Below are 25,811 nucleotides of genomic sequence, written 5' to 3' on the forward strand. Positions count from 1 at the left end.
AGAAATTAGCCCACACCGCACGAAGAATTCATTATAATTTTAAGTATAAGAAAACCAACTTTGTCGTGTAATAACCGCTCAAATATCTCCCGCTCTCTCTCTTTGTGATCAATCATCCATGGCGAACCAACTTCTCCTCTGCACCATCTTAGTGTTCTTCATCATCTCTTTAACTCATCAACTTTCATTATCAGGTAATTCAAACTCCTCACTGCCAAATCCAAAGTTACTATATCTAAGTCTATTCAGAAACACTAAAAGATCTAGACTGAAACTGATCAAGAATTTAGAACAAATGGTTGCACAGTTAAATAGTACATACACACACTCATGACACAACACAAAGGGTTTTGATAAATACTGTTCACATGTATACTCCCTCCATCCTACTATACACATGTATACTCCCTCCGTCCAATTTAAGTGTCGTAGTTTGACTGACACGAAGTTTAAGAAATATGGAGTGACTTTTCAATCTTGTGGTTCTAAATTAAAGGTGTGTAATGTACTAAAATATTCTTTAAATTTTGTGATTTTAAACTTGCCACGTGTGTGATGTTTGAATTATAACATACTAAATAGTGAAAGACTTTTTTTTGAGACAGACCAAAAGGAAAGTAAGATACTTAAATTGAGACGGAGGGAGTATATAGTTCCGGCCCAAGAAATGGGTGTAACATCCTTTGATTTTTGTTTTGGCAGAAGATTTGGCAGTTCCTAGTTTTGCATTTAGTTGGGTGGACAACAATGATAAATTTGTGGCTGGGGATGTGGCAACCATAATGGTGAAAGTTATTGGAAATTTTGATCCTGCTAAATTCAAGCACCCTTTCAATCCCAACATCAGTGTCAATGATAAGATGGGAAATAGCTCTTACATTTCTGGAGTTTCATCAAATTTTGGTGGTAATTTTGGGGATTGGAGGATTTCTTTTGTTCCCATCATGACTGGATTGTTCAATGTGCTGATTACTGATGATCACTTCAATGTCTTTGATTCTTCACTGCATTTTCAAGTCACCCCAGGTTTATTCACTTAATCCTGTTATTGAAACTTCATTGTTGACTATAGTACATAGATTCGTCTAATTAAACTTTTCGTCTATTGGTATGTATAAGCATCCGGTGGAGCAGTTTCTCTTTGTTGGATAAATTTGATATGTTTTACATGCAAATTAAGTGGTCTAATAATGAAGTTAAAGGCTGTGTTTGGCGTGAAGAATGTTTTCCTAGAAAAAGTTTTCTTGGAAAACAAGTGAGTGTCTTACTTATTTCCTAGTGTTTGATAAGTAAGCAAAAAAATATCATCCCAAGAGCACTTATATGTAATCTAACAAAACACTATGGGGGTTCAGGGGTGGTAGGGGTGAGATGGTCAAGGGGTGGGGGTTCAGGGCATTGGGTGGGTGCGAAGGAGACAATGAACTTGGAATGTCACTTATGGAACTTGTTTTCCAAGAAAAAATGTTTTCCAAAACATTTTGACCGACAGACATGGGAAAATTGGAAAACATTTTCTGGAAAATGTTATGTTTTCCTCCATACCGACCACATCCTAAATTTTCTGTTAAAGTCAGTATCTTATCATCTATTCCTTACTCAATTATGCTGTGTATACGAAGGTAACATCTATCCATCTGCAAGCGTGGTGTCATGGAAAAACGGAGTGAGTGAGTTTGTAGCAGGGACGAAAGCTTCACTTACGATTCTTCCTAAAGATGCATTTGGGAATAATATCTCTTCAGCAAGTGAAGGACTGAACTCTTACAACTTTACATTGTCTATATCTACTTTCAATGGCTCCGTTGCAAATATGCTCAATTTCACCAATAAAGGATGGGATATATCTGGTTATCTTGTGGTGGAGTTTATTGTATCTACAGCTGGAAGTTTTTTACTTAATATACAAGGAGACAACCAAACATTGAGGGGCTGTCCACTAATGTTCATAGTGAACCCAGGTGATTCATGTAAGCATAAGGCTAATAATATTTGTTTTTTTTTATAGTTCTAGCAACAATCTTGGAGAAATTCTTCATGCTCTTCAATTGATATTGATTATCAAGGTGTATTTATTAGTTCTTTAAGTGTTAACAAAGGATGCTGGCACACTGATAAAGTTTGTATTGATTTTTATTCTATTTTCTTTGGTTAGATTCTGAATCTTATTCATGCTTCAACAAAAAGTGATTTCACTATGTCTTTTACAAACTTTTGGTGAATACTTTTGTTGCCCTTTGCTTTAGTGAATGTTTCTCTTGGATAGTAACCGAATCCTAGGTTCATCTTTCAGGATCTCTGGATGTTTCAAAATGTTTGTTGCAGTGGGAAGTTGAAACAAAGTATTTCCAAATATTTTCTCTGATGGAAGGTTTTATTCACCAGCACGATCAATATGGAAATCTTGTTCCAGGGTTGTATGAATTTGATGTTGAAGTTATTGAAAATGGAACAGATTTGATTATTCCTGTGACAGATATTCAATTCAAGCAGGTTGGCCTGGGTATCCAGTTGTTTTCCTTCAGCCTAACGGAACCAGGGGACTTCAAGCTTATGATATATCATAAAGAGCACAATAATTCCATCTCAACTATGCCATTTCATTTTACTGTGTATATAGGTGCTTTAGCGACTACGTTTGCTGCCATTTACATTTCTTGGTTTCTTTCCTTTACTCTTATTATGCCTCTCATATCAACAAATTGCTCTAAAATTTTAGTTTTTGTATGCATTCTTTTTATTGCTATTAGCTTAGTTATCTATGGAACTATTCCTTTCAGTTGCTTCAGTGACACATGGTTAGCGCTTTAGAAATTCACGTATGATTAGATTTTAGACTCAAAGAAGCTTCTCACTGAAAAGAAATCATGTCGGAGGTTAAGTTAGCAGGTAACCTTGTGAATAATCTCAAATTAGGGTAAGAATATTTCAGAAATGAAAAGTTCCCTATCTCTTCCAGTGTAGCAGATTGAACTTTTAACTGCTTGTTAATGCTATAAGTAGCTTGTGCTGTTATGATTACCTTCTGATACTTTATCATCTTGCTATTCCTTGCGCATACGAAGCTATGCATCAAAAGTAGTACTTTTTCAGTACTTAGCTTCTGATCTACTATTTCAAATTTATAGGTTATTGTGATGGAATGAATAGTATTGTTAATGGGTCGGGTTTAAATGACTCTGTTGCTGGTGAAGCTGCAAGGTTCTCTGTCTTCTTGAAGGATGCTTATCTATATCCTTCAGTTGTTGAGTTAGAAATCCTGCAAGTACAAGTAGTGAATGAATTTGATTCCTATCATGCACAAGCAAGCATACATCCAACGAAGATGGTCAATGGTATGAAAATAAGAATTCAGTTTTTGATAAATAGGATACACTTACCTTGACAATTTTTTATTATTTGCCCCTGTATAATAGGAACTCTATGTGGTACAAATTTGAATTGCGGTGCACTTAATGATGTGGAACTTGGGTTTACTCCTCTGGCTGATACGAAGCTTGATGTAAGGATTCTCCATAGTGTTCTTTATGTTAGGCTTTAGAATAGACGGAACTGATAGTTATTTTTGGTTGCAGCCGAGAAACATGAGATTTAGTGCCTTTGATGTTAATTATATACCAGAGAGGAGTGGAATCTATGAAATTCGTGTATTTTGTGGAAATATTCCATTAAATGGTGGTCATCCATTCAGAAAGGCAGTAAGTGCAGGTACATGTTTATGCTCTTAATCTGTATGCATATTCATGATGTATAACTAATTTATGGGAGTTAAACTAGGAAAGGAGCACTTTCTTGTTGATATGAAGAGATGGTTCTTATACCAGAACTTTTTTTATTTGGCTAGAAATAGTCCTAATTCCAGCTTGTGAATTATTTGAAAAAATCAACTAATGGTCACAACACAGTATCTATCCAGCCAAACATTTGTATACGTCGTACATCAACTTGTTTAACTTTATTGAGGATGATGATGCATGGATCTTCTGATTCTCTAGTCTCTCTGATGTTTCATTGCTTTGGTGCAGGCAAAGTTAATATATCTCTTTCAGGACCTGTGAAATTCAGTCCAAAAGTACCAAAGCTGACAAAGAATGATATCACAATACAACTCATGGATTCATATTTTAATCCAGTCCTCTTACAACAGTCAAAGTTAAAGTTGGAGATTGGTTCAGTTAACAGATCAGGTTTTTCAACATGGACTTTTATTGACAATGAGGATGGCACGTATAGTGGCAGCTACCTGGCAAAGGATGTTGGCACCTATGAGTTATGTGCCTCTTTTGATGGAATGCGTTTCATGCCATGCCCCTTTGGTGTGAATGTATACACTAGTGAGTTCTTTCCTTTGAAACTTAAAATGAATTTCTTATAGGGTAAGATAAAATGAAGCTTGTTATAATGCAGAATTACTACTTTAATCCTTCAACTACATGTTCATTGAAATTGGTAATTCTTGCTTTTCCTGACCTGACTTCATCTGACCCAAGGATTTCTTCTGCCCTTCAGGTGAGTATTTCCCTAGAGTACAGAACGATTCGGTCTGGGTTTGGGAGGATGATTCAATTGCTTTTGATGCTCTTGAAAATGACTATTTTGCTGGCCATAACATTACAATTTCTGAATTTTCAAAGGTAGGTGTACTGCGATTACACAATTGATGGAATATATATATACACTTTATTTTGTAACTAAAAGTTAGAACTAAAAGTTAGAACTAAAAGTTAGAGGTAAGAGAAAATTCATGGATATTGTCCACTATGTATAACGTAGGTGTACAAAATGTGTTTAGACATGCTTTCTCACATAGGTTATCAAATAGTCAATCTACAGCTGATCAAGTTTTTTTCCTAACACAGAGATTTTTAGAATGTGTGTATATATTTTCCTCTGTTTTTCAGCTGTCTTCGTGAAAAGTTGCCTCAATTGAATTTCTATGCTCAGCCAGGTCATGGTTCAACTCTTCAATATGGACATCTCTTTAGATATACACCCTTCAAAGGATTCTATGGGAGGGATTCTTTCTATTATACAATATGTGACGTGAACGGGAACATTGCCTCTGGTGGTGTGGATATATCTGTTCTAAGCATCCCTCCTCAGTTCGTTTCTGTTCCAAGTAAATTGCTGGCAACTGAAGACGTTATTAGTCCGAGATTCGGGTAAATTTCTAGTCAAGATTTTGTGTTGCTTTTGATTTCTAAGAGTTTGTAATCTGGTCTGCTAACTGGATGCAGTGGTTTCTCTGGACTTGAGATTATCTATTCGGATTCAACTGAAAATATCAGCATTACATTTAGTGCACAATCTGGGATCATCTTTCTGTCTCCTCTGTTAATGCAATTTTGGCAGCCAACCTGGAGTATTTCTTCTATGTCCAAAGAGGTTGGAAAGACTACTGAGTTAACTTTAACGGGTTGTTTAGAAGAAATCAATTTTGCAATTCAGTCGCTGCAGTACTTTGGGTATGATTATTTGCACATAAATTCTCACCATTTATTTATCTGTTGAATTTTCTTCGGAATTTAGTAAGTTGATTATTATTTGCTTCTAAAAGTGTCCTTTTCTAGATGGGAAGTCATCCTTGTGTATGCGTAGATTTTTCAAGTGTATCTTTATTCCAGTCTACCACTATTAAAAAAAAAATCTTCTTTCAAAAAATTTCCTGAAATAACACTATAATATGTCATATATAGCACTTCATTCTTTTTCGCGATCCCCCTAACACTTAGCTACCCACTCCACATGATCTAATCCATCATGATTCATGGAACCCTTCTCCTGATTCTAGGTTCTCTTTACCTCATATTGTTCATGTGTTACTCATTTTTACCCTTAAAAATTTGTTGGAACAATATTAATCACAAATAACATCAACTCTGCCGGAATTTGAATGAGAACTTGAGCACATTTATAATTGGAGTGTTCAGAACCAGAATTAAAGTGTATGCTTATCACACAAATCAAGTTTGAATTGACGGGAGGTGTGTGGTAAAGAATGTGTACCAGGCTCTTAGAAGAAGATATTGGAAGAACAAGTAAAAATCCAAGAATAATGGGTGAGAATGCATATTAGTTTATGAATTAATATACAAGCATAATTAGATAGGAATATCATATTTTAGTAAAAATGAAGGTTTTTTTCTTAATAGTGCTCTTTTCGCTAAAGCAACATGGTTGGTGAAAATAAAAGTATTTGTTTGGGAATTACTATATTTGAAAGTGTTACTTTGAGAATAAACTTTGATAGAGCACCAATTCAGAAGAAAATATTGTTGTGCTAGCTTTTCTTTACTAATGAACCAGTTATTGATAGAGCTGGAATATTCTTGTTCTATCAGCATTTAGGACAGGTTGAGAATCTATGGTCTCCAGGTGAACTTGGGCAAAAGTTCTCTTTCTACACTATTTCTTATACAAAAGACTATTCTAGATCCGCATTTGTGATTTCATGGCTGACTATTTTCTCCTTCATCCTATAGTGATAAGTCTATGTAACAGAAGACAGAACTACAATTATGAACTGTTTTTTTGTATCAGCATTTTTGTAGCTCTTCCACTCCCTTTTTCCTTTCTTACAACATTAATAAATATCTTATTTCCTCTCATTTCATGCTAGCTGTTCTTTTCAAAAGATAAATAAACTATATTTAAACATTAAACTAGGCCAGCAACTGTGGGACACCTTTCCCTGGGATTAGAAAAATAAAGGGGGGTGCACCCTCTCTTGCAAATAAATTTTCAATAGGATTGAACGTGTTATGTTAACGAGTCTCATGTGTTTTTTTGAATCAGGAATGAGAACTTCTATGGCACTGACACAATTCAAGTCTCTACAATGAACAAAAATGGGAAGAACGAGTTAGATATTCCTATACTGGTGGAACCTATCAATGATCCTCCGTTAATTGATCTCCCTTCTTTTGTTATTATGGATCAAGGGAGTGAAGAAGTATTCATTTTTACCAGAGGTAGGAATAAGTCTGCTGTTTTTGTTGGAGATCCAGATCTACTGCATTATCCTGGTACGTGAGTTTGATGATGCATTCAACTCAATGTGGATGTAATAAATGGGTACTACTATAATAGGAGATATTCCCAGCACCTTTTTTGGATTGGTTTAATAGTTTGTAAAATAAATGGATAATGAAGGATGAGAGTCGCACTAATTTGCGTTGTTGACTTATAGGTAAGAATCTTTGATATCGCCCTCGAGATGTGCAATTTATTTAATCAAATCAAAATAGATAGCTGAATTTTTCTCATCAAGATTTTAATTTCACATTCTAGATAAAAAAAGGCTACCCGCTTTTCTAGTCAAAACATTCTATAACTGGCGGTGTGGTGCTCTGCTGAAAATGACTTCTATTATGCAAGTCTCACAGAAACATCTGTTGTTTATAATGCTGATGCTTTTGCGATATGAGAGAGGGATATATATTTTTACATTTGAAACATAGTTGAGTGCCTCTTTCAAATGTTACAGATTTTGATATTTAAGTTTGTTTTCAGGGAATGCGTCTCGTTTCTTGGTTATGTTCTCAGTGGAAGTCAGCTCTGGCTTCCTTTCAACAAAGCTTCCTGCTAACCTCATTAGCACGACTGAATTAAAGCTGAAAACCAGCTACCAGTGGCAGCCTCTTCAGACATTTGTAACCATCTCAGAACATTTTATGGTCAAAGCCAAAGGCATTAGATTTCGGGGTACACTAGAAGACTGCAACAGTGTCTTGGAGCAATTGCTATATCATGTGTGTTCTAGAGATTCTAAGTTACTGCTATCATTTTACGCTGTGTCCTGTGCCTTATATCTTCCTTATCTATATTATTGACGTATTATTTCCTGATTTGGTAATATCATTTACCTAGCCTATAAGAAGTGCATCAAGTACATAGTTAGAATCTAATCAGATCATATGCTTACATCCTACCCTCTCCAGACCCCACTTGCGGGATTACACTGGGTATGTTGTTGTTGTTGTTGTTAATCAGATCATATGCTTACTATCCATTTCATAAGACAGCAGGTAATCAGTACAAGCTGGGGAGCATTAAGATTAGTTCTGATGTTGTAATGGTTTCATTGCCCTCTGAGATCACTTTTGATTTCCTGTGACACTCATTCAAATGCACACCACATATGCTGTTCCCTATCCACCCCCTTCTGTCCAAACTAGTCTAATGAAAAGAACCAAAACAAAAATCAAGAAACAGTATTGAAAGATGTGAAAAACAATATAACAATTCAAGCAATATGGTTTTCTTTGTTTTCCAGTTCATTTGTTTTCTAATGCCTTTGTTTTCCAGTTCATTTGTTTATGCGTATCGCTATACCAATGAAATACAGGGGATCAGGCAGGAGGTTGGCTAATGGTATATGTATCACTACTTCAGAAGTGGCAAAGGCAGTGCCACGAGACATCAGGAGTGATCTAAGATAGTCAGAAATGGTTTTCTGCAATCCAGCCTTTATAGCACATTTTCCCTTTCTCCCTTTGCTGTGACTTCTTTCATGGGCTATTAAGAACTTTGCGAACATAATAAGGGTGTATATGCATATTTTGTGTTTATATTGTATATCATGTACTGAAAAACCTTGGAGATGTTAAGAGTTATATTGGCAAATGGATGTGTATTCACTATTGCATTGTGTTGGAGAATTCGCTGACTCATTCTTTGTCATACCTGTTGCTATCTATCGTGTTTCCTTTTCAGTTTCGATCTGCATAACTACTGAGTTTCTTTGCAGGGTGATGAACATCGTGCTATTCTTATTGTGACGGTGAATGATATGGGGAACTATGGGTGCTACCCAGACTGCACTGAAATGATGTCAATGCCTCATCTTGTTGAAGCTTCTGTTAGTCTCATGAGAGAAAGACCTCTGAGTTCATTATTTGCACATGGTAAGTTATGCATCAGAAAGTTCCAATATTTGTCGTTAAGAAGCTTCTTTATATGCATTTTTTTTCCTGAACTTCGTGGTGCATGCCTATTACCACAGGTGACAACTTTTTAATTTCTTATCTTACCTAATGACAAACCCCATTTTCACCTGCCAAATACTACAGAATTTTTGGTTCCAAATGCCTTGCTTTTGGTAAACCCATAACTGGAAATGGTGCTTTCTTCTACCTCCCACAGATCTCCGGTAAGATTTTGAAATGTTAAAATATGCCGTTACAGGCCTCAGATGCGACTGTCAAAGAAACTATTTTTCGTATATGGTTATTGGTTCATTCAAAATGCAATTCATGCAAACGGAGAGGCATGGTAACTTTTTGAAGATTGCATTGATTCTATGAGAAATAGTCTAATTTTCTAACAAATTATGCAATGTTCTCAACTTTTTCCTGAAATTTCATTTGGGATAAGTAAAGCATTGACAGACTTATTATAGTATCAAGTATGAGAATGATAATAATACGTGTATCTGATTTGCAGCTTTTGGATCAGCAATTATTATTGAATTCATTCTGGTGCTTTCTCTTAGTGTGATACTTCTATTCTTCATATGCAAGTGTTCGTTTGTTCTCATTAATGAAAAAAGGAGGCAGGCATCCCAGGAATTTGAGCTCTCCAATGTCCAGAATTCCCAAGAAGGAACGGTAAGTATGCGATGAAATCAAGAACAGCTGTTGTTCTTTACAAGCCAGGATTTTGTCTTTTCCTGGCCTCTGCGGTTGATGTTTTCCCTCAACGTGACAACTCTATTATTCTTTTTGTTGCACACCACACTCTACTTGATTGATAGTACTCGAATAAGATCTTTTATAAATTTTTTTGTTTACTGTACAGTTAACTGAGGATTTATCTGATAAGATGACTCGAGTCAGAGGATGCTGTTCAAATTTCTGCATGTCTAATCTCCAGCTCTCCAAATTCTACCCATGGTAGGTTTATAGTAATGAAATAGCTCTAGTTTGTCTTTTTAGAAAAGCTGAAATCAGAAGTAAAATGTCCTTTTTTACCATGGAAAGATGCATCATTTTGTAAACTTCAGATTGTAAACTTTAAAAGTTTTGAATCTTGTGGCTTGTAAGAATATCATTACTCGTGGTAAGGAGGATGACAGAGGATACATACTGTGTTAAATTGGTAATACAATAGTACCAGCAGATAGTTGTTTCTCAGCAAAAGCAAACTAGTTAGTTGCAGTTTAAATATGCAGAAAGTCTTATTTAGCTGTATCTCTTGCATTAAAAAGCTATTCTTAATGATTTAGCATTGGTCTTATGCCCTTCCGTGCTATATCGTGAAAATTTAACTACATTTCAGGTCATGCCTACAGCTTGGAATTGGACGATCTCCTAAACCTACCAATACTTCTTCCAAGTCTTCAAGTGATCAGCTTGAAATGACTTCTCCTTCTGGGCTAAGTCCTTCAGCTTCTGCAAAAGATAAACAACTTTCAGCCCAACTGGAAGAGACTTAAGTTTATTAAGATGATCAAGTTCTTTCAGAAAGGCTGCTTTAACATCTATGGACTTTGTACTACTTATTATATTGGTACAGTAGATCATTACCTGTAGCTGTAGCCAGCACTTGCTAATACTAGTGTTGCAGGAAGTATAGCTGCTTAGCTAGTTACTTGTATAGTGACAATATGAACAGGAAATGAAATGAACAAGAGCATATTTTGAAGGGATAGAGAGTAAGCTGATGTTCATTACACAAAAATTAACATTTTCCTAGTTTTTAAATCTGAATTCCAAAAGTATGAAACATGAAGTAGGTGTGACTCGTGACACATTTTCCGAAAATCGAACTTTGAGATATACCTCTAATATAAAACTAACTAGGAACACTGATATGGAGCGACAGCGGGAATAACAACAGCTGATTTTGGGATGCACCTAGCTATTTACTCCCCCTGTCCCATTTTATACGAAAGTGTTTGACTTGGCATGAAGTTTAATAAAGAAAGGAGACTTTTGAAATTTTGGGATGCACCTAGCTATTTACTCCCCTTGTCCCATTTTATACGAAGGTGTTTGACTTGGCATGAAGTTTAATAAAGAAATGAGACTTTTGAAATTTATGGTCCTAGACCAGCCTTAGATATTTGCGCGGTTATAAATCATTTCATAAAGTTAAAGTGTTTCCAAATAAAGAATGTGTAATTCTTTTTTAGATTGACTAAAAGTGAAAGAGTGTCATATAAAATGGGATGGAGGGAGTACATTTCAAGTAGTGCTAATTTTTCGATTTCTTCAAAATGAGTACTTCGCTATTTACTCTTTACAACTATATACAAAAATCATTTTTTTTTTTTTTGGATATAAACTGTCTAAATATTTTAAATTATTTTAACTATATAGGTAGTGATATATTCTATTTGTCACATAGTTTAAACATATAAGTTTGTTTAACAATTTAAGAAATCAATGTCTATATTCACACCAAAAAGCTTGGTATATTGACCTTTAAACAGGTTTTATCTTTTGTCCCCTTTTAATTAAACGAGATTAAAAGAACTTCTCCACTATCTTCCTTTTGTTTGTTCTTGTAAAATTCAAACTATCTTTTTCTTAAAATTTAGCAATTTTTTCAGAGGCTTATGAATTTGAATCAAATCGCACTGACAAATTTTATTAATAGAAACACGAGTTTAATTAGTCAATATATTAAGTAGTAAAATAAAACAACATTATCGAAGTAAGTGAATAAATTGACCTTAAAACAACAAAATTAAGTTATATTGACATAAAACAACTAGTATTTTATTCATTTTTTCCAATAATGAGAACACATCTGAAATAATCAAACTAGGAGAAAGTAAATAAATTGGATCCGGTGAGAATAAATTGTCATATTACCACTGATGAACTCTCATTTGTTTTTATCTTCTCAATTCTCTTTCTTTTTTTTTCTTTCTTTTTTTTAAATTTCAGAACATTACAATTATAAAAATGAAAAGGGCCAAATTTGCCTCTGTTTTCTTTAAAAAAAAAAAAGGTTATATTTATCATTCGTGATTTTTTTTTTAAAAGATATATTTGCCTTTATTATTCAATTTTGGGCATAAATTTACCTCTGAATCGTTAATTTTCTTTGTCCCCTCTTTTATTATCCTACTTGAGCCTGTATAAATATTATTTTATCCCAATTTAAATGCGGTCGCAATTAAATCCGAGTCACTTTCCTCAAAATTAACCCGTGACAAAGATTCCAAAGATTTGTTTTTGAATTTCAGAACATTATGATCATAAAAAAACAGGTGTGCATAACCAGTAGTACATCAAGCTGAGAGTTGCGACGAAACCAAATTTTGCAAAAGAAAAAGAAGTTGCTCTTCATCTAGTGGACATTGATTGTTGGTCTCTATTTCCATTTCGCGCAGAGCTGACTTTTCACATATATACACACACACACACACACTATGTTGTATGGGAAAATTCAAACATTCAACATTGCTCGAAACCTAATTGGAAAATCATTTCCATCAAGGAACATGGCCACGTCAGCACATGAGAATCTGGTCAGCGTGGGCAGTAAGATCATCGCCGTTGGTCGTAATTACGCCGCTCACGCTAAAGAACTCGGCAACGCCGTTCCTAAGGTAAATTACTCCCTTTTTATGTCTACTTTACCCAAGGAGCCAGTATTTTTATGAAACTGACGTTGTATTTATTGAACTGATCTGTGATGTGTTAATGAATAATGTTGATTTAGCTTTTGAAAGGGCTGGTGTTCTTTATGAACTAGTGACATAGTGTTATAGTTAGAGTACTGATCTGTAATTGATGCTTTTCTCGAAGCTGATTGAGCACGATCATTGTACTAGGTGTATCTATGTGTAATTGTGATTTAATTTTTGAAGGAGCCGGTGTTGTTTATGAAGCCCACGTCGTCGTATTTAGAGAACGGAGGGACAATTGAAGTTCCTCATCCATTGGAATCACTGGATCATGAGGTGGAGTTAGCAGTTGTGATCAACCAAAGAGCTAGGGATGTACCTGAAGCCACTGCTATGGACTATGTCGGAGGTATTATATTAGCTTTGATGCAGCATACTGTACGTTATTCAAATTTGGCAAACCTTGTATGTTCGATTTTTTGTATTTTGATTCTTAAAGTTGATTACTTGAGCTGAATTTGACTGTATTTTGCAAGTCTAGCACTCTAATCTTGTTTGATATCATGCATATGTGATTGTTATTGTAGCTAATAAAAAGAAGAAATTGCCTCTATAGTTTGTTGATCTGTGCAGTTTTTGACATCCATGACAACTTTAAGTTACAATATGATGTTGCTCTTCTTTCATGATTCTCGTTTCGTACGTTCAACGTATCTCTACTCTCCAAGCTACTAAAGCATAACATATTGGAGAAAGTTACTGCTGTGAGCTTTTTTTGAGTTGCGTCTTAACTGATATTATAGCAAAGGCTTGAGACTTAGAGTGCGCATTGGAGATACTTGTTCTGCCATTGAAAAGGACTTTTCACTTTCTGATTTTCTGATGCTAAGGTTTTGTTTTAGCGGTGTACTAAATTGGTGTTATGGAATGATGTATTTTTCATGGGTGCTTTAGACTCAAGTTAAATTAGAAAGCAACGTTTGGACTTGAAATGAAGCTGGACTCCTTCTCTCGATAGATTTATTGGCATAAATTCTTTGCCAATTCCGAACACAAAAGAAAGCTCTAGAGATATCAACTTGCTTCTTTGGTTGGAGATCTTCGACAAGCTACATTTTTCTTGGCCTTTAACTAGTGCTCAGATAATATGTTCTGCCCCCTGAGCTATCAATTTGCATGAATCAAAGTAGCTTTTATACTAGTCACTGGTTTAAGGCGATAAATAGGAGATATTCGAGCAGTGAACCTTACAACACAGTACGCACTCCTGATATTGGTTGTATAGAGGTTCTAATTACCTAAGTTACTCGGACTCGGCTAGATTTCGGATCCTTCATGACCTAAATTTTAAGATTCGGGGATACGGATACAGTTATGGATACGGGTGCGGGGATTCGGCTAAAAAAATTCAAATATCTAAAAATAGAGTTATAAAACCTAAATTATGGAATATTATGTGGAAAACTTGAGGAAAAAATATTGATCAAGAGGAGAATCCCCGAAGGAGATAAAAGGAAACAAAGTGACAGAGAATTTTTTATATACAAGTATTCCATTTTCTTCAATTTCACCTTAGCTTTAGTTTTGATTAAAGAAATCATTGAATCTGTCCAGAATTTCTACATCGATTTTGGTCAAAGTATCCAAAATCTGTTGACCAGCTCGGGTACAGATCCCACACCCACACCCATGTCGTGTCGACATGGGTGCGGCACCGAAAGTGAAGAGTCCGAGTAACATAGCTAATTACCCCGAAAATCTGAAGAGGAAGTGGGCTAAAAGAAAAAAAAAATTCCTCTTCCTTGTGGTAATCTCCATTTTATCTCTTCCCATATCACCTATTGGTGAAAGCCCGCAGTGAACCTGTTAAAACTCTATCATAAATCTACTAATGTTAACGTTATAATGTAAAAGTACACTGCCGTCAACCTCCTTTCTTAATCGTTGCTTCATCACAGAAGTTCCCTACCAGCTCCTTGTCGTTATTGTTTCATCAGTCTCCTAGTTCATTTTTAGCTGAAGACCCAAAAGGCTGTTGTGTGGAAACAAGCTGTTCTTTTTTCTCTGGTTTTCTTTTTTGCATGCATTGTCCACACTCTTAAATTAGAAAGTATAGTCAGGAGCTTGGCTTTTTAGAAAGTTGCCAGTGGTATTGAAGGATGGAGTTTCTGAAATGGAGATCTGGAAAGGGAAGGAAGTGCAGAAGTCACAGAACTTGTGTGGAGTTTTGCCTTTTTGGAGCAAGGATTTAGATCCGAAGGACTACACAAGGGGTATGTATAGGGGACTGGAGGAGCTATTCAAACTCTCTTTACTTGTTGGAGTACATCTTGAATATGGAAGATCTATCACCCGTTACAGGAACGATTGTATGGTCTGTCCAGGGACGAGCATATAGTCTGTAAAGGGACGACTGATTGACCCGTCCAAGGGACAAGCTCATTGCCCGTTTGAGGAAGTAAGTGTCCAAGTGGCATTGTGAGAGATTCAGGAATGATTGTTCAACGATGGAATCAGTTATACAAGAAATTAGATACGGCGTCGAGTGATTAGGGCGAGGAAGGTCGCTAGGGGCTGCCCAAGTAAGCCCGTGGTAGACACGTGCTATTTTTGAGTACTGCAATGACAGGCTATGAAAATGATTTTTGAGGCTCAAGTTGCACAAATTAGATTATTGGGCAACAAGGCCATGATTGAAATTGATTAGAAGTAACTAATCTGCCTGTGCGTGTTGTGTTGGAGAATTTTCACATTCCACCCCATGCCATAGAATGTTGCAGAGCATTGGCTGCTTGGAGAGTTTATGGCTATTTGAGCACAAAATCAAGTTGAGGCTTGCCAAGACATGTTGCGGTCGTTGCTAACATCAGCCAAGCTGTGGGTAGCACAGCCACTTCTTGGGCAATAGATTTAAGACCGCATTGAATTCCACCTGAACAATTCTGGGTTGCTGTTCCTTGGCTTAGTAAATACTGGGTGTCTATCTGACCAAGGTTCACTTGTCTGCTTTCAATTTTGGTATATGTTTTTGCTGGAAATAAGTTCATCTAGAGTTATTCAAGGAGCTTATTAAGCTATGTCCATTGATATTGTGGGATGCCCTCTTTTTTGTAATGGAAGCAGTGGAACAACAAAACCAGGTTAATTTATTTGGGGGATTGTTTTTTCCTATTTCTGTGTCCCAGTTCCTTAGACATGCTCATCCATTTGCTTTTCTTCTGAGCCTGCGTTAGATTGTTTGTCTCAATAATTATGAGGTCTCTAATCAAGTGGTTGAAAATTCTGTGTTTCAGGTTATGCACTTGCTTTGGATATGACTGCGAGGGAGATCCAAGCTACGGCAAAGGTTTGAATTTCTTTACATCATACATTTTAAATACCCATGTCCATTTGTGTTTTTCATTTTTGTCTTAAATTATTACTATTTGACCTTCATTATCATTCTCAAGGATGACGGTACCAACTTTTAACAATTCAAACTGACAGTCTGCAGGCCTGCCATGGACTGTTGCTAAGGGCCAAGACACATTCACTCCTATCAGCTCAGTTGTAAGAAGTTTTGGCAATGTCATCTGTTGGTTATCAGTTTCTCTTTGTTTTTTCCCCTAAAGTTAGACGGTATTATGTATCATTTTGAGATTATCTAATGGTCATCTTTCCCTTTTGTTTCTTGTATAGTTACCACGCTCTATGGTGCCAGATCCCCATGACATAGAATTGTGGCTGAAGGTGATTATTTTTTCTTGTTGCCTGCTTGATGTTGGTCTTCAAAATTGCAGCTGATCATGATCTGCTACTCTGTAGGTTGATGGAGAACTTCGGCAAAAAGGCTCAACACGAGATATGATATTCAAGATTCCATATTTGATTAGCCACATAAGTTCTATCATGACTCTTCTCCAGGGAGATGTTATTTTAACTGGTATGATGATTCATGCTACTTCTTTGTTCAATTGATAAATGGCCTTCGGTGGAAGTTCTTTTCCGCTCAGAACTCACATTGCTGTTCATTCTAATAATAAAAGTCGTGAAACATTTGCAACTGTTAGGTCTGGAATGATAAACTGAGGTCATTCAGCTCCTTCCGCCGTGTGCTTGGATTTTTCTTGTTTTACATGCTTGTGATTTTGAGAAAGAGGAGTGTGTGTTTGTTGGTCTGCTATCTTGAATCTCTCTGGGCTTCCCTCCATTGGGAGTTCTTCATTCATTTAGTTAAAGGCAAAATACTTGTGTATCACTTGAGAAAAGAAGGAAGATCATTCGGTTTACACTAATCTTCTTTCTATAAGAATACTGCAAGCTGGATCTGTTAATAACTAATTTGGTAACCCAACCCACTTTTTTCTATATTTCACTGAGCAATTAATCTTGTTACTTATGGGAGATCTCTTTGTAAGTGTGCCACTTCACCTAGTTTGTTGGGAACGTTAAACTGTTCTTGTTAAAGTAATGCAACTCTTGTTACAGTTAGCTGATTCAATGCTACGATTTACTGATTTTCTGTAGGGACTCCCAAAGGAGTTGGTCCCGTTAAGGTAGGTCAAAAGATTGATGCTGGCATAACAGGTCTCCTGGGTGTGCACTTTGATGTTGGAAGACGGCCAGGAGCAAAACAGCAATGATTCACTATAAGTTTATCTTTTTTGGTTTGTTGTATACTTAAACCACTTGTTTGAGGACAATTCTTATTTTGCCCTCTCAAGTTTTCTCAGATATGTTGTACAATAATAAAATCACTGACTTGCATCTTCTTAGAAAAATTACAAGTCGAAATGGCATGATGCCTGATTTCCCCTACCCCTCAGTGGAATGCTTATTTATACCCTTTTTAGGTGATAAATTCCTTGTGTACATGCAACTAGAGATTTGGTACAAGGTAGAAAGTACTACTATATTGTATTCGGTTCATTTTGACTATCGTTATTAGCATTCCTCTTCTATTTGTATAAGAGGATCTGATTTTATCAAAGTTCAATGAACAATACAAATTTCTGAGTATTACTTCCCTTTCCCTCAAGTTTAGTGTCTTTGTTTTAGTGTTTATATTTGATATCACTCAATGTATATATACTATTTCTTTCTCCTCCTACCTTTCAACTTCTGGCTGTAAAGAAACAGAAATTCTGAATGGAAATTGGACAACAACTTTATTTAGGTTTGATGATATTTGGAAAAGGATACATGGCGTGGTTACAGGAATTTATTAATGCATATAAACTGATTCTGGTTTTCTGGTTTATCTAACTTGTTATAGCTTCAAAGAAATATCAAAAGTGCAGAACTTTCAATCAGAGGAAGAAAGGCCCTGGAAGAAGACATGAATGTGTTCGTTAGCTTCATCAGGTTTTTCTTGTTGAAGAAAATGAGCGACCCCTTTGAAGATAACCACATCTTCAAGCAAGGGTACATCTTTCTTCAACCCACCCTTGTGTATATAATCCTTGACTCCTGCTGAATTATAAGTTATGTCCAAATCTCCTACTATGAACTTCACTGGTACTTTTATTTTCGCCCCAGTCCATGGTGCTGTCAGTTCCCAGTTTCTGCATTTCAAGAATACAATAGCTATAAGTGGAATGTACAAGATACAGCAATGGTTACTACTAATAATTAGATAGTGAAAATTTGAAAGAGGGTATGGTAGAAACTTACAGATCAAGTGCTCTATAATAATTCAATCCACCAGTGAACCCCGTGTGCTCATATTTGCTAGCATAGTAATCAACATCTTTTTCAGTGAGCCAAGGGGGCAATATCATTGGACTTTCGTCAAATGGCTTTCCTTTAGGCAACTTCAGTGGTTCAGGGTTTCGGTTAGTTAATAGCTTCTCCAACACTGTCTTGGTTCCTACCTCGGCAAACTTTTCTTCTATTTCTCCTGGTTCCTTCATAATTTAAATGATTATACAATTCATCACATGAGAAATAATGCAATTCCCATCATATTCATACCAAAGGGAAGTAGAAATATTTCGGCACAATAACGTCAGCTATACATATTGCCTGGGATAGTCGATGTAGTTTTGAAGTTTAAACTTGGAACTTTAAAAACTTATGTATATTTACATGAACAAAAATCACTGCCTTAAATTTGAACTTCAATTACGTATAATAGCGGATGCACTATGCTCCACATCCAGTATCCACTTGAAGTAGTGGATCCATTTTTTATATTGTACTTGCTACTCTAGCATGATGAGAACTGTTTAACACTATTATAAGCTTTATTACAAACTTCTATCTGCCCATAAGTTATTTTTTTATTTCTCTTCAAAAGTCGAACAAATCAATATTTCACAAAAAAATTAATTTTACAGGTGCTGGTCGTGTTATGACATCCCATCTGACATTTTACTTCATCAAGAAAAATTTATCTAAGTTTGATCTAACATAAAGTTGATCAACTTGATCATCAATTAGCCAAATCGAGTAAACAATTTAGATAGAGAAACAATCCTGTGCCAAAAAAAGAGAAACCTGGAATCTAATAATGTAGTAGTCATCTCCATAAGTAGCACGCAGAGCTTCAATGGGCCTTATGATGGGGTTCCTTGGAATGAAAGGAATGCTCATATTAACAAGGGCCTTGACCTTATCGGGTCTATACAAACACATAGCCCAACCAATGATAGCTCCCCAATCATGGCCTACTACAAACACCTGCTGGTCAGGGGCAATGATGTTAAGGAGTTCCACAAGGTCACCAACAACATGGAGGGTGGTGAATTCCGTGAAGTCGCCTTTGGGTGCTCCCGTGGTATCCCCGAACCCACGGAGGTCCGGAGCCACCGCTCGGTAGCCATGGGCCGCCATGAATGGCATTTGGTGACGCCACGAGTACCATAATTCAGGGAAGCCATGAAGGAATAGAACTATAGGGCCTTGGCCTATTTCAGCTATGTGCATGTTTATCCCATTCACTTTCAGTGTCTTGTGTTCAATCCCATTAACCTCCTCCATCTCACTTTTCTATCCCTCTCCTTGAAATTTTACTTGTCTTTAATTAGATGATCTCTCTTTAGAGTTGAACTACTTATAAAGTGTACAAGTTGGTGAAGAGGGGGAAAGAAATGAGGAAAAGCAAGATCAGAAAAGAGTAGTAGATATACTTTCACAAGTAAGAGCGTCATATTGGGCTTAACTTTTTTCTTAATTCATGCAAGAGGTATTGTCTATTATGGTCATATAGTTAGTTACGTGCCACATTAATCTTGTTCTTTGCAAGTGATGTTTCTCCTGAGACGTTTCTGAAATCTCTCCACCTTTTGTTCTAGGAAGAAAATAGCTTTTTCTTTTTCCTCATCTTGGCTTTTCCATGTGAGTCATATACTCGTGTCCTTATTCCTAAAAGGAACAATAAGTTACTGGTAATAGTTAAAAAGCACCGAAGCTAACATTTTTCTTTTCTTTGTGCCTTATTTGATAGAGAATTCGATTAATCACAAGTGGTGCAATGGCCTTAATTTATGCATAGAATTTTCTTCAAAAAAGAAGACAAGAAACTCATGCTTCATTCTCAGGAATTGGAATTCCCAGAAACGAATCACTCCAAGAAGTGCAAGAAAACTCAAACTCCAATAAAGAACAACAAAACAAAGCTCACTAGTTAATTAATCACGATTATTTCTGCACATCAGAAAAACCTAGAGTAGCAAAGAAACACAAATCATGCAACCCCAATGAATAGAGAAGAAAAGGGGAAAAGACAAGAGAGATACTGATCTCTACAGAACAGCACAGATGTTGGACTGATTTGAGGAAATCTTGCGAATGAAGTTGTAAATATGGTCATTAATTTCTTTAGGCTTTTCTTGGTGGATGAAATGTCCAACACCTTGTAAAACCACAACTTGGTCCAAGAGTGGGACTTGTTTCTTGAAGCCTCCCTTGTGTAAGAAATCCTTGGCGCCTGGAGCATTATAAGTAAGGTCAAGGTCACCCACAATAAACTTCACTGGTACTTGGATTTTAGCCCCTGTCCATGCTGCTGTAAGCTCCCAATTCCTGCAATGTTAATCATAATGCAAATAACTTATCTAGCGTTTGGCCATAGGTTTTGAATTAGATTTTGAAATTTATCTTCAAATATTTGTTTGGCCATGAAATCTGATCAGATTTTGAAAATTTATCTTCAAAATATTTTAAAGTTACTAGTGCAGATTAGATTTTGGGAGAAATTTCACTTCCACTCACAAAACTTAAAAAAAAAAATTCAAGTAAAATGCAGGTCCAAACACAACTTCAAAACTCAAAGTTTCAACTTCAAAATCTATAGCCAAACGGGAGCTTATACATCCAAATAGGGTTAATAAATTCCATTCATTTATTTATAAGTTCGCGTGTTGTATTCCCAATTTCCTTAAAATTTAGTTGTGAGAGTTCGGAGTACAAAAATCAAATCATTTAAACTTTTGTATCATTTCGAACATTAATTTTTAAAATTTCCCAAACTAAAAAACATCATAAAGTATTATTTCCTCCGCTCCAACTTATGCGCCGTACAATAGTTTGACTTAGCATGAAAGTTTAAAAAATAAAAAAAAGACTTTGAAACTTATCGTAAACATGACACAACATTTGTGTGGCTATTAAACTTTCTGGTAAAATGAGAAGTTTAAATTTAAACTATTTGTAAATATTAAAATGTCTTTTTAATGAATTAATAAAAAAATAGTGTGACATAAATTGGAACATCCGTATTAGTGAGAATACATTATAGTTTGGATTTAAAAATAATCAAAATATTTTAAAATTTTACTACAAAAAAAGAAAGCTTAACTTTCCAAATATAGTAATAGCAGTACTATCATTTGTAGTGGCGGAGCCATCTTTATGTAAGGGGTGTCAATTGACAACCTTTCGCTCGAAAATTAGACAGTGTAGATAGGTAAAAAAATTTAATGTATACATATAATATATTAAATTCTCTCGACTTTTCCGTGTGTTTACTACTTTGTCCTTTGACTATCCTTGGTGAAATCATGGTTGTGCCACTTATCAACAAAGGAAGTATATTAAGATGTCTTACCGGTCAATTGCTCGATATAAGTTTAATGCTCCGGTGAAGCCAGTTTGTTCATATTTGGTAACATAGAAATCAAGTTCTTCCTCAGATAACCAACAAGGCAACTCCGTAGTAGAAGTATCTCCAAATAGTTTGCCTTTCTTCAAGTAAAGTGGACCTGGTGTTCTATATGTTAGGAAATTCTTTAGAACATTCTTGACTCCCATTTCCTCAAACTCACCTTCTATTACTCCAGGCTCCTACAATTAATAATACAATCAAACAAGCTGTTAATTAATATGTAATTTACTGTTCCTTTTGTGTTAAAAATGAATGTTCTTGAGAGAGGAAAAAAATAATCGAATTTGACTCTTAACAAACAAATTTTGAAAAGAAAATTTTGTTTCATTCTCTATTATAGTACTCCCTCCATTTCAAATGTTTTTCTTACTTTTCTTTTTAGTCTATTAAAAAAAAAATCTTTCATTTTTTGACAATTCTTTAATTCTAACTTTTTACAGAATATGTTTAAGATTACAAAATTAAATGACATTTCGGTATATTCTACATATATTTAATCAACAACCATAAAATTTAAAAATCTTCTTTATTTATCTTAAACTATATGTCAAGTCAAAACCAACAAACATTTTAAAACGGAGGGAGTATTAGTTAATCTAAAAAGTAGTAAGATTCGTTCTAATAAAGCAAAAGCTCCAATTACACGTGTTCCGTTACTAAATAGATCGATCCTTAGATGACGATACATATGTATTGTCTTTTACAGACAACAGTTCCCTCATTTTTTCACTGGTACACTCTAGGTATATTCCATTTAGGAGCATTATTTATCAACTCGGGATAAGGATAAATAATTTCAAAATTAAATTTGAGATGAGTTTATTTCACGTTTGGTTGGAATAAAATTACGGTATAACTAATTCTGAAATTGTGTTGTTGTTTTATCCCTGTAAGAGAGCGGATAATTTGTTTCCTAACAAACGACCCCTAATAGTCTAATAGTTAACAAATTTAATCCCCTCCCCCGGCCCCCATTAGCTACTTTCTACTTTCTATCGGGTGGAGAATGATTGTAGAATGCTAAGTATAACAACTTAATAATCGAAACAAAATACATGTAAATTTAACATGTAGGTAAGAAAGTATCAATTACAAAGACATATGCACAATCAGTACTAGTCTTATTCAACTTTAAAACTTATTGACATAGCACTTATAAATAAAACTTTAACTGCATCGTTTTCACGGCAGAATTAATTAAAGGATTGTCGCTAATATCGCGTTATTATCTTTCCTTATCAATCTAAAAACATTTTTGTTGGATCATATAATTAAATTTGCTTGCTACTAAAAATATAAGTACTCTTAACACAATTGGAAATCTTTGAAAATACATTGAATCGGAGATATGCAAAGTGCAAACTACCAAGGAAAATTCTTCTAGATCAAGGATCATATAGGATGATGACTATATTCTTGATATGAAAACCCAGATGCTACTGGGAACTTTAAATAAAAAAAATACAGGATGATGACTTTACCTTTTTGTTAGGAGAATTTGTTATTTTTATGTTCTATTTCTTGGAACCCTATAAATAAATCTAAATTTCTAGAGATTCTAAACTTTCTAAAAGGATCATTACAGTAGATCATTGATGGTCACAATTAATTAATCATACTATGATAAATCTGTTCGATGGATTGATACAGAGCGAATTCATACAGTCAAATCAACTAATTTAAAATTGAAGCCAAATTGATCTATTGATATCTTTAATTTTTTGGCTTCTCCTTCGATCAAGATGAGTGTTACTACCTACTTCCCAATTTATGTGAAACCTCTCGAATTACAAGAGTCGAACAATTTTTTTTTTTTTAATCTTGATCTTTTCAGATATCTTTAAAGTATTTTAAATTATCAATTATTTTGACTTATAGTATACTTTTTTATAAGTGGTTTTCAAATATGTAGATTTTATTTTAAAAAATTGAAAGATTTAATGGCTGAATTTATGATCAAAATTATAAAATTTGATTCTCGAAATCCAAACGGTACTACATAAATTTGGGAATAACTTAGGAAAAATCTGAAAGATGGGATAGAGAAAGAGCACCTGGAATCTAACAACATAGTAATCATCTCCATAAACGGCACGCAAAGTCTCAAGTGGCTTCTTGATAGGGTTTCTAGGATTGAAAGCCACACTCAAACACACAAAAGCCTTAACCTTATCAGGTCTATACAAACACATAGCCCAAGAAATAAGAGCACCCCAATCATGTCCCACGACAAACACGTTCTCTTCTTGTGGTGCAATATTATTCAACAGCTCTACTAAGTCACCAACAATATTAAGGGTTGTGAAGTTGCTAGGATCATCTTTAGGTGCTCCGGTGGTGTCACCGTAGCCGCGTAAATCCGGTGCCACCGCACGGTAACCGTGTTTAGCCATGAATGACATTTGGTGCCTCCATGAGTACCAGAATTCTGGGAAGCCATGAATGAAGAGGATTAAAGGGCCTTGCCCTATTTCAGCATAATGCATGTTTAAACCATTCACCGACACTGTTTTGTGCTCTACATGACCCTCCATTTGATTTTTTTTTTTTTTTTTTTTTTTTGAAGATGTTTGATTTAGTGTGAAGAAGAGAAGGAGATATATGTGGATTCTTTGATTTGAGATTGTTGTAATATATATAGGGTCTACTTTTGGTGAAAAATTTAACAACTTTCCATTTCCTCCAAATGACAAGCTTTTATGGTCACTTAAATATTATGGCATGTTTAAGATCACAAATCTAAATATTCTTAGGCCTTATTTATTTTTATTAATATTAAGACGTCTAAATCCGAATGAACATATGCATATTAAGATGTGCATTAAGATTTCTGAATCTGAATAAATATCTAAGTATTAATATGATGTATTAAAATTTGAATACTACATAATTAAGGCTTTTTATTTTTTCAACATATGAATGAATAAAACTTTTTTTAAAATTGATAAATATAAAATTTAATAAAATACTAAAATTAGTCTTATATTATATCAACAAAATACTTTTAAGAACTTATATGGCGGGTGGCGCCGATGATGGCTAGAAATAGGGGTTGTGGGTGCGAGTGATGATAGTGTGTTAGCCAATGATGGTGTTATAGGTAGTTAGCTAATGGTGATGGTGATTGACGATAGTGATTGTTGTGGTAGTTGGTGATGAGGACGGTTAATTGTGGTGGACAATAATGATAGCTAATGGTGGTACATGAATGATGGCGATAGTAGGCGATATGCAGGTGACTATTAGTAGTAATTGTCGGTAATGATTGTTAGTTGTTATGATTGGAGTCAGATGGGGTAGCACTTATCGAATGGAATTGGTGAACTATCATCTTTGTAAAAATTCTAAATAAACATTGTAATATATTAAGTAAGGGTTTGTTACAAATCTTAATTATTACTAACATTTATGCAGACCCATTAAATGATTATAAAGTAAGAAAAAGCGCATTTAATGGTTAAATCTGAATGATTAAATTTCAAATTTAAAAAATAAATAGGCTTAATGACGGAGATTTGAATTTTTTCGATCATTAAGATCTTCATTGAATGCAAACAAATGAGGCCGTACTCCTTCTCTATTTATACTTTGTTCGACACTATTTTTTAATTACTAATTAGTACATTATGTCATTCTTTCTTATTTAAAAATATTTTTTCTTTTTAAATATCGTGCTAAATCTGCCACGTTAATTAAGATGGAGATTTAATTTTTTCTAAATTTTCGTGTCCAATTAATTTATGCCATATAAATTAAAATTGGTATAATTCTATTTTTTAATTGCCCATGCAAGTCTTTGCTTTTTATGCGTTTCCATGTAGAGACAGCGACAAGGCCACTTTGGTAGACTTATTAATTCCATAGCCATATTAAATTATATCATGATGACTTAAAAAGTTGAAACCATCTTTTATTATAAGTCCAGCGTTTATTAATTAAGATGGAATCAATCATGTAAGATATATAAATGTAACTCTTTTGAGTAGGTGTTCACACAGAGACAGAAAATTTGACCTAAAGGTGATATATAGTACTGCACGGACTGAGCAAAAATTGAGTACTATATCATGTGAAACAATGTTATCTAACTGCTCACCAAAAAAAAAAATGTTAATCTAACTGAAAATTTTTAGGCAACTGGTGAAA

General features: G+C 34.9%; 4 protein-coding genes across 8 annotated transcripts; 2 read left to right on the plus strand and 2 right to left on the minus strand.

Annotated features, from left to right (window-relative positions):
- The first annotated feature begins 43 nt into the window (after nucleotides 1-43).
- LOC132034395 (protein GAMETE EXPRESSED 2) lies at nucleotides 44-10,650 on the plus strand. 5 transcript variants are annotated; one of them, XM_059424740.1, is made up of 17 exons: nucleotides 45-194; nucleotides 703-1,026; nucleotides 1,623-1,961; nucleotides 2,294-2,620; nucleotides 3,129-3,335; nucleotides 3,417-3,502; nucleotides 3,576-3,708; nucleotides 4,026-4,334; nucleotides 4,510-4,634; nucleotides 4,945-5,162; nucleotides 5,238-5,465; nucleotides 6,796-7,025; nucleotides 7,513-7,751; nucleotides 8,750-8,906; nucleotides 9,445-9,608; nucleotides 9,799-9,893; nucleotides 10,279-10,650. In XM_059424740.1, the coding sequence occupies exons 1-17, from the start codon at nucleotides 119-121 to the stop codon at nucleotides 10,433-10,435; spliced, it is 3,414 nt and encodes a 1,137-aa protein (XP_059280723.1). In that variant the 5' UTR covers nucleotides 45-118; the 3' UTR covers nucleotides 10,436-10,650. The 5 variants fall into 5 exon arrangements, with proteins under 5 accessions (XP_059280725.1, XP_059280726.1, XP_059280723.1 ...); XM_059424741.1 differs by lacking the exon at nucleotides 9,799-9,893; XM_059424742.1 differs by lacking the exons at nucleotides 9,799-9,893; nucleotides 10,279-10,650 and having other exon boundaries at nucleotides 44-194; nucleotides 9,522-9,605.
- A 1,532-nt stretch (nucleotides 10,651-12,182) lies between these two features.
- On the plus strand, nucleotides 12,183-17,488 carry LOC132034399 (probable acylpyruvase FAHD1, mitochondrial). Its single transcript, XM_059424747.1, has 7 exons — nucleotides 12,183-12,562; nucleotides 12,824-12,989; nucleotides 15,874-15,926; nucleotides 16,067-16,129; nucleotides 16,259-16,309; nucleotides 16,385-16,502; nucleotides 17,087-17,488. The coding sequence occupies exons 1-7, from the start codon at nucleotides 12,383-12,385 to the stop codon at nucleotides 17,200-17,202; spliced, it is 747 nt and encodes a 248-aa protein (XP_059280730.1). The 5' UTR covers nucleotides 12,183-12,382; the 3' UTR covers nucleotides 17,203-17,488.
- Nucleotides 17,489-17,708: 220 nt separating this feature from the next.
- On the minus strand, nucleotides 17,709-19,682 carry LOC132034397 (uncharacterized). Its single transcript, XM_059424746.1, has 3 exons — nucleotides 19,058-19,682; nucleotides 18,233-18,465; nucleotides 17,709-18,123 (listed from the first exon to the last, which is right to left on the minus strand). The coding sequence occupies exons 1-3, from the start codon at nucleotides 19,538-19,540 to the stop codon at nucleotides 17,865-17,867; spliced, it is 975 nt and encodes a 324-aa protein (XP_059280729.1). The 5' UTR covers nucleotides 19,541-19,682; the 3' UTR covers nucleotides 17,709-17,864.
- Nucleotides 19,683-20,167: 485 nt separating this feature from the next.
- LOC132034396 (uncharacterized) lies at nucleotides 20,168-24,239 on the minus strand. The gene is made up of 3 exons (XM_059424745.1): nucleotides 23,720-24,239; nucleotides 21,609-21,844; nucleotides 20,168-20,584 (listed from the first exon to the last, which is right to left on the minus strand). The coding sequence occupies exons 1-3, from the start codon at nucleotides 24,197-24,199 to the stop codon at nucleotides 20,305-20,307; spliced, it is 996 nt and encodes a 331-aa protein (XP_059280728.1). The 5' UTR covers nucleotides 24,200-24,239; the 3' UTR covers nucleotides 20,168-20,304.
- Between the last annotated feature and the right edge of the window lie 1,572 nt (nucleotides 24,240-25,811).

This window comes from Lycium ferocissimum, chromosome 10 (genome assembly GCF_029784015.1).
Source record: "Lycium ferocissimum isolate CSIRO_LF1 chromosome 10, AGI_CSIRO_Lferr_CH_V1, whole genome shotgun sequence".
Classification (NCBI taxonomy): domain Eukaryota; kingdom Viridiplantae; phylum Streptophyta; class Magnoliopsida; order Solanales; family Solanaceae; genus Lycium; species Lycium ferocissimum.